This window comes from Lissotriton vulgaris, unplaced genomic scaffold (genome assembly GCF_964263255.1).
Source record: "Lissotriton vulgaris unplaced genomic scaffold, aLisVul1.2 SCAFFOLD_784, whole genome shotgun sequence".
NCBI lineage: Eukaryota > Metazoa > Chordata > Amphibia > Caudata > Salamandridae > Lissotriton > Lissotriton vulgaris.
The window spans coordinates 270,784-283,521 of record NW_028244872.1 but is presented as its reverse complement, the minus strand read 5'-3'; the positions used below and the strand labels follow the sequence as shown (position 1 = coordinate 283,521).

General features: G+C 48.6%; 1 protein-coding gene across 1 annotated transcript in view; it reads right to left on the bottom strand.

Moving 5' to 3' along the window:
* Window positions 1-4,691: 4,691 nt before the first annotated feature.
* The window catches only part of LOC147666698 (uncharacterized), a 271,906-nt gene continuing 263,859 nt past the window's right edge, over window positions 4,692-12,738 (bottom strand). The window contains exon 11 of the mRNA XM_086948957.1: window positions 4,692-4,915. Coding sequence (XP_086805083.1) covers window positions 4,716-4,915 — 200 coding nt within the window. The 3' untranslated portion in view covers window positions 4,692-4,715. The remainder of the gene's footprint in view (window positions 4,916-12,738) is intronic.

The following is a 12,738-nucleotide window of genomic DNA, read 5'->3' as shown; positions in this document are numbered from 1 at the left end:
TTCAGCAAAGTTCCCAGGCAGGCGGGGGGGGGGCAAGGCTGGGCCCAGAGCCAGCTCACTGGGCCCCCAGGCAGGGAGGCAACCCACGTGGCGGTCCTCTGGCCCAGCTACAGCAGCAGCCCCCTCAGGCAGGATCCTGGAAGAGAACAGACATCAGGCATCCAGGGGCTGGGCAGGGCCCAGGGAGGCAAGCCTTCCCCTGGGCCCAAGCAGCAGCACGCCCCTGGCAGGATTCAAGCAACAAACAAGAACCTTTTCATGGGGTCACAGCACCTCTTTTATACACCTTTTCCCTTTGTCTTCAGGTGCCGGGTGGGGGGAGAACCAGTCGCAGCTGGTTTTGGAGCACTGTGTTTACCTCAGCCACCCTTTCCATTCACCAGGCAGGCTAGGGTCATCAGTCGCACCACAGGGGGCGGAGCCAGCATTGTGTGGGAAAAGCCCAGCCCTGTTCAGGACACAGGTGCAGCCCCTCCCTCACATCAGCATGCTAATCTCTCCATTCACCACTGGGGCAGACCCACACAGACTCCTGGAGCCAGGCTCCCCAGCCAGCTTCAGCCAATCACGAGCCAGCATACTTACTGCACACGCAGGCACACGTCTAGAAGTGGCACTTCCACATTAGACACATTCATGCCACATACATCATTTCGCAGCATTCAATCACACGAGTCCGCACATACCAGACTCGAGCCTGTACAACCCACGCATCAGGAACTACCAGGGACACATACATTCCCCATGCATTCCTATGGGAGAGCAGGCCAATCTCACACACGCACTCAGGGAGCGCACGCACTTTACACTGCGCCACAGTGTCAAAGTGCGCAAAGAACAGCAATCACCATCACCAGGTCACCAATAAAAGCAAAAAGTTCAGGTGTGAACCTGCCAGAAGGGCCAAGTCCAACAGTCACCCTCTAGCCTCCCACAGACTAATCGTGAGCCGGTCCACGGCTTGAGGCGAGAGGCACCAGGCAACAGGTGCGGGATCACTTTAGCTGCAGCTAGCGTACATGCGGGTCAGACCTCTTCATCTCCAATTGTTGCGTTGTGGGCCCTAGGCCCACATACGGTGGAAATAACAGACACCACCACAGTACTTGCAGTTACTAGCCATGGCCAAAAGCATGTGCACTCGGGCTCCTTTATTGGCAGGGCACCTAACTGGTGACATCTCTGTTGGATGGGTATGGGGTGAGTGATCCGGCCAGCCCTCGAAGGAGTGGCTGGCGAAACACTAGACTTTGTCCAGCAGGACACAACAACAGGGAGACACAAGCACACAGCGGGACTGAGAGAGATGAACATGTTCACCAGGTCAGAGACAATGAAGGATTGCACTGGTTTTGCCTGGAGTGGTTCCAAAATCAAATACTTAGGTATGTGGTTCTCTAACTCCATCACCTCTACTATTAAATTAGATAGGTCTGTGGTCCTGTCTCGGATTGACAAACTACTTTCCTCTTGGAACCCTCTTTTTCTTTCTTGGTAGGGTCGATTAGACTCAACCAAGAGGATGATTACCCCTATTTTGATTTATGCTCTTTCTATGCTACCTGTACATATTCCTGCTTGTCATTGTAAACAAATTGACTCTCGCCTCTCTAAATTTCTCTGGAAGAACAAAAGGGCCAGAATTTCTTTATCTTCTCTTTGTAGGACGAAATGTACTGGAAGTGTTAATTTTCCTGACTTCCGCCTTTATCACAAATCATTTTGTCTTCGCCAGGCCTCAAAGTGGCTCCTTTCTGAATCCTCCCCTTTCACTCCCCTTTGGCTTTCCATTGAGCGCGCCTTATTATTGCCTTTCTCTTTCAAAGAAGTCCTCACTTTTTCTGCCAAAACCTCTCACACTTCTCTCCTCTTGTTTAAACACACTTGTTCTTTATTAAGTTCTCTCATCTCTCCAAAGTCTATGTCCAGAGAATCCTTTTTTAGATTTGCCTATTTGGCATAATTCCCTTATTGTTCTCAATAATAGAACCATATTCTGGAAAGCTTGGAGACAGAAGGGTATAATTTGGGTTAAACATCTTTTTGATAGCATATCTCCTTGTTCCTTCCCCCCATTTCAAGCCACATTTCATTTTCCCCACTTCTTCCTACAGAAATTTTCCATTCTAATGACGGTCATCCTTGATATTTTTTACTCACTTCCATCCTCCCCTTCCCCCTCTGTTCAAAATTCTCTTCTTAACATCCTTCTTTTGGTACCCAGAGCTTCTCTAATGTATAAATATTTCTCCGCTCCCAATGCAGAACATGCTAAGACTAAATTGGAACTCTCGTGGGAATCTGACCTGGGATGTGAGTGGACCATTCCCTTTTAGAATAAACTTTGGTCCCGTTCTCTCAAAATCTCTCGCTTTGCCTCTCACTCAATCTATGTTCTTTCTATATCACAGACTTTATCTTACTCCTACTTCCTTGGTTCGCTTTACTCTTTCTACTGATACCAACTGCTGGACTTGTGGCTCCCCTAATGCTGATATTATGCATCTTCTCTTCCTTTGCTCTTCAGTTTCTACTTTTTGGGAGAAGATTTCGTCCTATATTTCTCGTCTATTTAATATTTCTATTCCCTACTACATTTCTCTTCTTTTCTCTGGAAGTCTATCAGATTCTTTAGGTCTTTCCCCCATGAACATGGTCTCTTTGACCTCATGCTTGCTTTAATACATCACTCTTAACTGGAAACCACTCACAAAACTCTCTGTCCAACACTGGTGGAATAGTCTCTGCCACTTTCATCGACTTGATATTGCTTTTGCCTCTTCCTGCAAACCAATGGTTAATAGAGATCTCTTTTGGTTACCTCTTACTACTTATTTAGACAATCTAGGGTTAATACATAATTCCCGTTTAAATGCGGAAAATTTTAAACTTCCTTGAATGCTTATCTTCCCTGCTCTTTGATTTCTATTTTTATTGATTTATTATATATATCCTGATTTGTTAAGATTATCTCTCACATTCCTTTGTAATGTGCATTTACCTATTTGCCTCAAGTTTTTATTCTTTATCCATTTATGAGATCTGCTTTTTTCCCTTCCTTCCTTCTTCCCTCCCTTCCCTTCATCTCCCCCCTTATTCCTTCATTATTTAAATAGCTTTTCCTTCTGTTTATAGTACAAGGCATTTATTGTTATATTTCCTTTTTAAGATGACTTTCTCTGTATTGTTGGTCTTCTGTAATTTTGTTAGGGTCATGACGACATTTGGCGTGGCATTGTGCAATAAATGTCATTTAGAACTGTATTTCTTGAGCATTTGTAATCCATTCTACTACACCAGTGCATTAAGTGGCATCAGTTTATGTGCACTGTATATACAGGCCATATAGGCGTTAAATGTGGAACAACATTACTTCCAATTAAACCACACAGAAGAGAGAGACTTTTATACAGAGCACATCCTGAACTAAGATACTTTAGGCTGTTCTTAACTGCTCAAGGAAAATGAGGCACTGTGAAGGAAAAGACTTGCCTAGTGAAGACGCTGGGATTTGAGCGCAGTTTCCCTGTGGAACATTGTATAATTCGGGCTCAACCTCTGGGTGCACATCTCCCACATCGCACGGAACAGCACACTTTGTTTAGTTCTTTCATTTGTTTAATGCACTCTAGTCAACAAAAATAACTATCACTTTAGATATATCTAACACTATTTTTGTACAAAGTTGGAGAAGGCAGCCTGCTTATTTTATGCTAACTGGTGGTTTTTCAGATTCAACAAAAAGAGCCCGATTTTAGATGTGGCTGAACACCTGTGACTGACATTAAACAGTTTTTGAGTTCCAGCAGAAGAGCAGACTGTGGGGCATATTATCAACAACTAGCGATATTAATCGCTAAATGAGCTTAGCGATATTTTTTTATTGCCGCGCATCGCCGGATTTTATCGCAGAGATAGCGTGCTATTAGCAACGTTTATCTCTAAAGTGATAAAATATCCGGCGATAGCGGCGAAATTCGTGAATATCGCCGGGTTATCCAGCGATATTCAGGCATTAACGCCAATAGGGTCTAAACCTGAATATCCAACTCCCATTGGATATACAGGTTAATAAGTGGTCTGAGCAGGCGTTAGTTTTTGGCGATATTCGCGCTGAGCGCAATTTTTATTATCGCTACACCTGTGTTAATAATAGGCGATAGCGATGTTAGCGACTGCTTTAAGTCGCTAACAGTTTGGGTACGCCCACTTTGCATGTCATTAGCGAAAAATATCGCTGACATGCAAAGCGGGCCCCAAACCACTCGCTATCGCCTAAAAGCTGTCGCTAACTGCAGTTAGCGACAGCTTGCTAATAGGGTGATAAAAATATGGCCGCTTTAGCAGGAAAAAGTCCTGCTAAAGCGGCGATATGGCCCTTGATAATATGCCCCTGTGTTCGCTCAGGTGCCCAGGGGAGAGAACGTGGCGGCACCTGGGGTGCACGTGCTGCAGGCTCTATTTGGGATCCGATCCAAAAGTCTGAGCCTGGCACTGGGCTCGAGTCAGACGCGAAATAAATGCAGACTGATTTATTTCACATACTAGTTTTTCTGATAGATTCAGGAATGAGGGGCTAGGGGGGTTTGGAAGAATCCTCAAATACAGTACCTGATAGAATAAAACATATATTCATGACATACAAATAAAACATAATTTATTATTTAAATATTACATAAAATATAGCCTTTAAAAATAAATTATGGTAAAAAATGCTATAAATATCGATCATCTTTTCCTGAAGAGTGAAGGTGCTCCGCTGTGTCTTCCTTGTTCACCCCCTGGGTAGGCGGGAATTCCGGGTCCAGACATGGCACTTTAAGGTCATCCCCTGTGTCTTCCTTGTTCACGACCTGCGCAGGCGGTGCTTCCGGCTCCAGGCAGAACTCTTTAGAATAGGCAGTGAAGCGCTTATCTGTAAAACAGAAAATATATCCGTAAATAAATTATAATTTTCACTTCTGAAAACAGAAGTTGGGTGATAAATTAAAGTACTGTACATATCACATTCATGATACCGTGTCCGCCGGGATAACTTCTGAGGTCACTTTTGTCAACTTTAAGTTGCTTCTCATCCATTCATTCATTCTCAGCAGCATTGCGTCTTCCACAGACACATAGGGCCATATTTACCAAGTCACCTTGCCACATTGCGTAACAAGAAAAGGGCAGGAATGTACCATATTTATGCTTAGGGATTAATAAAGCACATACCTACCCGCAGGGATCCCAGCGCTGGGATTTAGAAGGATACAATGCATTCCTGTCCTTTTGCCCTGCGCTGGCACCCTTTTGGCTGCCTGGTGCTAATGCAGGCACCTTTGCATCATGGTGCAAGAGTGCCTGCGTTGTAAGCATGATTGTTTTTTACAGAAAGGGACACCTCCCAGCACACAAAAAACAATCCCCGCTTTTTCCCCATTTTAGGTCTCGGCCTGATCCAGCGCATGCGCTGTTCTCGGCCGAGACCTTTAGTGGGGCTTTGAGAAATGCTACTTTGCTGGCGATCAGCTTGCTAGAACGCGCACAAGAGCGCGCGCGTGCATGCGTCTTATAGCATGCTGACCGCCGGCAAGGTAGCACTTGCGGTGACGCACGTGCACACCACGCGCGCACCACTCATGTCAAAAAGTCGAATAGGCATTTCTGCCTATTTCTTCTCCAAAATCGTACGTATTAAGATGCACTGATACAATTCAAATGCCCACTTTAACTAGCTATTTCCTGAATGTAGCTATTTCTGTCAAACCTCTAACTTCAAATTAACAGAAAGTTCGAAACATAAAAGGCATGTAACAATTTCTAATACTAGTATCTTCAAATTGCCGGTTATTCTTCAAAAACACTGCACTGCGCTTTTGAATCAACATCCATTTGAAGTTATTGTGCCTTAACTTGTTTTACTTTTGTGGGTGAAATCCCTGTGTTTTCTGGCAGCGAGGAGAGCAACGATAAGGGAATGTTAATCTGTCTTAACCCTGTGACCTATACCTCAAAGGAGATTTTCGACTTTTCTTCCCAGCTTTAAATGTTGTTGTTTTAGTCTCCGATACAAGTCACTTTTCAAACTGCAACAGTTCCCAGTGTAGCAATTATGCTAGCCTCTTAATTGCTAGCTTCAGGAACGTATATATTTGTAAAGAAAAGAAAAACAAAATAAAAAACAGACGCATACAAATATTATTTCACACAATATATGTATTTCTTCACGTTTCTAGACGTTGGCATTGTGGAAATCGAATTTCATTTGCAGTGTATTTTTGGAAACTCGATTGGTGTACGCTTTGCTTTTCTTCTACCCGATATCCAGAAGTGTGTTTTTTTTTCTTTCATTCTGTCTTCCTCTTCCCTTTTCTCCCCATTCACTCAACAGAGAAGCGCCATGGGGAACCATAACCTTTTCAATTAAAAAGCGACAACCTGGCTTTGAAGTGGCGGCTTGTGAAAGAGTCTGTGTGCAGAACTGGCAGCTCCTGTGTGACCCCGGCATTGTACTCGGCTGATGCTGCGGCGGATCAGTGGACCACGTCCGTGTCGTGCTCGTCGCTCTATGATCGGCGAGCTGGCAAGAACGGCTCTATGATGCGTTCGCTGGCAAGAGCGACTCATTCATTCACAAAAACGGCTGAGCACAGGGCTTGCTGGGTCGTCAGGGGCAGCTGGGCGCGTCCCCGCAGCCCAGATGTCGGCGTGAATTAGATCTGACGCCGGAAATGAATATTGCATGAGAGTCTGAGACTCTGCGTCCAATACAAAGAAGCGCCCGCCCCACAGCCATGCTTTTTCGCCAGGCTTCATTCCACTTTGCAACTTGAGCTGCTACCAGCAACCAGATTTAAAAGGAGCGCTCGAGTATTTTAGTACAGGCAGAGGTCAAGCTAGAGTTTGCAAATGTATTTGTATTATTTTTTTAAGTGTGAGACGGCAATCGATCTTTATACTGTGCCCAACAAGAGACAGTCATTAAAATGTCATTGTTGCATTAACATAGTATTTAAATAATCAATACATTCACAAATGTCTCTTTATTTCGCTGTCCTTTTCCCCCTCTCGTGCCCCCTGTCTCTCTCTGTCCTCCCTGTCCATTCATCACACCCTACCTCCTGTAATATTCTCCCACCCACCCCTTTGGCTTTATCTTGTTCTTCTTTCCCCGCTTCTCTCTTTCCTTTCCTATTTAAATCCATTCCTCAACGTTACTCCTTGTTATCTGTCTGTTCTACTTCTTTATCTCTGTCTCTTTGAATTTTCTCCCCGCTCTTTGTATTTTCTCCCCTATCTTTGTATTTTCTACCCTTCTCTCGTTTCCTCTCCTTCATCCTTCTATTAACATTCTCGGTCTCCCTACTCTGCCTTTACCCTGTGTCTCCTCTTGACGTTTCTCTCATAAAAACCACAACCACACATATACCCACACACACAACCACACACACGCTCAACTACACACACAACCAACCACAACCACACCCAACCACACACACACCCACACAAACACAACCACACAGAACCACAAACACACACAACCACAAGCACGCACACAAACACAACCACAGACACACAACCACACACAACCACACACACACACACCACAGACACACACAACCACACAACCACACACAACCAAACACACACAACCACACACACAACCACACAAAACCACACAAAACCACACACAACACACACACACAACCACACACACAATCACACACACAACCACACACAACTGCAACCACACACAACCACACACACACAACCACACACACCCAACCACACACCCAACCACAAACCCAACCACACACACACAGCCACACACACACAACCACACACACAACCACACACACAACCACAAGCACACAACCACAAGCACACACAACCACACACACAACCAGAAACACAGCACACAACCACAACCACACTCACAACTACACACACAACCACACACACACACAACACACACACACACACACACACACAACCACACACACAAACCACACAACCACACACACAAACCACACAACCACACACACACATACACACATACACACAATCACAACCACACACACAACCACAAAACCACAACCACACATACAAACATACACACAACCACAAAACCACAATCATACACACAATCACACCGTCAGTGCACACTTTCACCAGGCACAGACACCATCAGTCGTCAGTGCACGCTTTCACCGGGCACAAACACCACCAGCCGTCAGTGCATGCTTCCACCAGGCACACACCACCAGCCGTCAGCGGACGCTTTCACCAGGCACACACACACCAATAGCCATCAGTGCACGCTTTCACCTGGCACACACACACCACCAGCCGTCAGTGCACGGTTTCACCAGGCACACACCACCAGCCGTCAGTGCACGCTTTCACCAGGCACACACACCACCAGCCGGCAGTGCACACTTCCACCAGGCACACACACCACCAGCCATCAGTGCACAATTTCTACAGGCACACACACCACCAGCCATCAGTGCACACATCAATTGTTAACGCATCCACAAGTAACTATTGTAGCCATCGCAGTATGGCGCACTTTACTTTTAAACATATTCATCTAAAGCGCAGAATGCCACCATTGCTACAAAAATAAATACACACTTTTTTGGCTTACAATTAATAGACTTTTGTTTCAATTGGTGTTGCAATATTTAGCAATGCCAATAGCTCAAACTTAATTAATGCGAGACCTATTGCATTGCAAATGCTTGTTCATTCTGCCGCACACATAGAAAGAGGAAAAACAAGGATAAAAAAGAGATTTCTCCTCGTTACACCTCACCTGGAGAGATGTAGGTTTTTAGTGCATTCCTGGGCAGTGGCGTAGCTAGGCCTTTTGCCGCCCATGGTGGCCCCTGTGTTTGCCGCCCACAGCGGCCAAATGTAAGAGTGGGGAGAGGTGCTGGCAATTCTTGCGTGTGCCGCCCCAGCCACAGGTAAAAGGGAGGGGGCAGAACGCCACCCCCAAAACTCTTGCCACCCAGGGTGGACCATTCCTCCTTGCTACGCCACTGTTCCCAGGTCTACTGCTTCTCGTAAATCTGGGAGTGCATTAAAATCCAGGGATGTTGTGTGGGACACCCACGCAACCCCCATGGAAACGCCTTCCTAGTGCAGAGTAATGCAATGCAGTCGTTTGCTATGAGTAGCATTACTCGAGATTCATGAAGCCTCTCAGGGTCACCCACGGTGGCCTTATGTGGCTTCATAAATCTCATTTTGTAGTTGTGTCACTCTTGCAAAACGTTGCGTGGCGCAAGAGAGACACAAAGGGGCTTGTAATTAGGTCTCCCAGTGACCACCTTGAAGCAGCTCTACTCTGAAAATGGTGCTATGTAAAAACCTGAGAAACATGTTGCGCCTTATTACCTGTGCAAAAGACACGCAATTGATGGATGGAATGCAGAACAAATCACAACGTTCACCCCCAGTCAAGAGATCTGGGTTAAATTCATCATTCTTTTGCTCACCATGCCACCCCAGTTTACACCTGGCCATATCTTGACCCTGTGCTTCATGGGAACAGTCCAGCCCGAACTGCTAAGCCAGGTCCTCCCTGGACCAGAAACAAGCATCCTAGGGCCGGTTTCGGGGCTTCACCCCTCATCAGCCAGGATAGCTTAAATCCAGTGGCATAGTTAGCCCGGGACCCACGTCTGGGCATAACCAGCGCACTGAGGGCGAGAAAGCAAAAGACACACAATTGATGGATGGCATGCTGTACAAAAAACTATGAATTTAGGGGTGAATGTATGACATTGTTCTGCATTCTCTCCATCAATTGTTCTTTTTTTATTTGTCACCCTGAGTGGGGCGGGTATGCCCAGACGTGAGTCCGGTGCTCTCCATGCTACTGGAGTCAAGCTATCCTGGCTGATGAGGTGTGAAACCCTGAAACTGGTCTTAGGATGCTTGTTTCCATTCCAGGGAGGACCTGGCGTGGCTGTTCGGTTGGACTGTTCTCACGAGGCACAGGGTCAAGACTGATTTGCATATGGCTGGGTTCAAACTGGAATGGCATGATGAGCAAAAAAACACAAGGGATTTAGGCCCAGATATCTGTACTGGGGTGAAGGTATGATGTAGTTCTGCAATCTGTCCATCAATTGTTCTTTTTGCATTTGTCACCCCGAGTGGGACGGGTATGCCCTAACGTGGGTCCCGTGCTCTCCATGCCATTGGAGCCAAGCTATCCTGGCTGATGAGGAGTGAAACCCTGAAACTGGTCTTACGATGCTTGTTTTTAGTCCAGGTAGGACCTGGCCTGGCAGTTCGGGCTGGACTGTTCCCATGGGAAGCAGTGCCAAGACTGATTTGCATATGGATGGGTTTAAACTGGAATGGTATGAGGAGCAAATAAAGATGGATTTAGGCCCAGATCTCTGTACTGGGATGAATGTATGACATTGTTCTGCATTCTATCCATCAATTGTTCACTTCTGCTTGAGAAAGGGACAGCGCATCAGTGAAAGACAGACCGGCTGTTTGAAGCTACCAGACTGCGTTTTACTGCCCGTGGCGGACCCAGCCTCCCTTCGAAGGGAAGGACAGGTTTCCACTACACTGGCTGGGGCAGTAGGTTACTCTTCACCCTGCATTAGGCACACTCTGGAGCGCTCGGGCAATGACTTGCACTACTTCATATATGGCACTCACAGTGTGCCTCCCAAACAGAATCATTGGTTCTGCAAATCTGTCTGCAACATGGCGAAGGCACAGATGTCCTCATTTGCATGGACCAACCCACTCATGCAAATGAGGGAAGGCCTCTGTTATCGCACCAGAAAACGCTGTGCGCCTGCACCATCTGTATACAGATGGCATCCGGGGCAGAGGCGGTTTTGGTACCAAAGGAGGCCAAAGTGCCTTGACGGGCACCATGGTTAGTCTTCGCTTTTGAACTTTAAAAAACAGGGGTGTGTGTGAACAGTGCTGGCTGCAGACCTCTAACAGTGGTGTGTGAAATGTGTTGCAGCAAGTTGCATACAAAGAGCAAAGGTGAGGGTGACAGTGAGGGAGGGAGATGAATGTGGAGTGAGAGGGTTGGAGAGGGTGAGAGGGACTGAGGGTGAGGGGAGAGAAGGGTGAGAGGGAGGGGGAGGGATTGGATGGGGAAAGTGACAGGGAGGATGAAAGGTGAGGCAGGATGAAAGGGTCAGGGAGGGTGAGAGTGAGAGGCAGGGTGAGTGAGGGGCAGGGCGGAACAGACGAGGGGAATGACAAGGAGGGGGGGAGGATGGAAGGGTGAGAGTGGGGTGAAGGGTTAAAAGGGACAGGAAGGATCGAAAGGGTGAGAGGGTGGGGGTGGGCGAGAAGGAGGGGGAGTGAAAACGTGAAAGGGAAGGGGACAGTGAGAGTGAGGGGCGGAGTGAGAGACCGGAAAGGTGAGAGGGACGGGGAGCGCTGGGACGCTTCCGGGCAGCCTTGCGCTTTATAAATCTAATTTCATTTCATTTCATTCATTCAGTGAGGGGCAGAGTCAAAAGGATGGGGAGGGTGAGGGACGGGAACGATGAAAGATGGCAAGGGTGAGAGCGAGGCAGAGGGATGAGAGAGGGACAGGGAAGGGTGGGGATGTGGATATCCTGAGGGTGAGAGATGATAGGAAGAGTAAATGGGACCATTAGAGTGACATGAATGGGGAGGATAATAGTGGCGAGAGGGATGGGAGGGGAAGGGGGAGGGTAACAGTGGTTAGGTGGAGACAGAAGGGCTAGATGACAGGGATGGTGAAGAGTGACAAGGATGGAGAAGGATGCCGGGGATAGGGAGGGCTGCCAGCGACGGGGAGGGGCGCCAGCGACGGGGAGGGGCGCCAGCGAAGGGGAGGGGCGCCAGCGAAGGGGATGGGCTCCAGGGATGGGGAGGGAAACTAGGGATGAGGAGGGGCACTAGGGATGAGGAGGGGCACCTGAGCTGGGGAGGGGTGCCAGGGATGGGGAGGGGTGCCAGTGATGGGGAGGGGTGCCAGCGATGGGGAGGGGTGCCAGCATTGGGGAGGGGCGCCAGTATTGGGGAGGGGCGCCAGTAATGGGGAGGGCGCAAGCGATGGGGAGGGCGCAGGCGACGGGGAGGGGCACCAGGGATGGGGAGGGGTGTCAGAGATGGGGAGGGGCGCCAGCGATAGGGAGGGGCACCAGCGACAGGGAGGGGTGCCAGCGATAGGGAGGGGCGCCAGCGATAGGGAGGGGGGCCAGCAAAGGGGAGGGGCACCAGCAATGAGGAGAGCGCGAGCGATGGGAAGGGGTGCCAGTGATGAGGAGGGATGCCAGTGATGGGGAGGGGCGCCAGCGACGGGGAGGGGCGCCAGCGACGGGGAGGGGCACCAGCGATGGGGAGGGTGCCAGCGGTGGGGAGGGTGTCAGCGGTGGGGAGGGGCTCCAGGGAGGCGGAGTGGCACCAGGGATGGGGAGGGGCACCAGGGATGGGGATGGGCGCCCAGGATGGGGAGGGGTGCCAGGGATGGGGAGGGGTGCCAGGGCTAGGAAGGTTGCCAGGGATAGGTAGGGTGCCAGGGATAGGTAGGGTGCCAGGGATAGGTAGGGTGCCAGGGATAGGTAGGGTGCCAGGGATGGGAATGGCCCCAGGGATGGGAATAGCATCAGCAGTGTGGAGGGCCCCAGCAATGGGGAGGTTGCCAGGGAGGGGCGCCAGGGATGGGGATGGGGGCCAGCGATGGGGATGGGCACCGGGGATGGGAGCCAGCGATGGGGAAGGGCA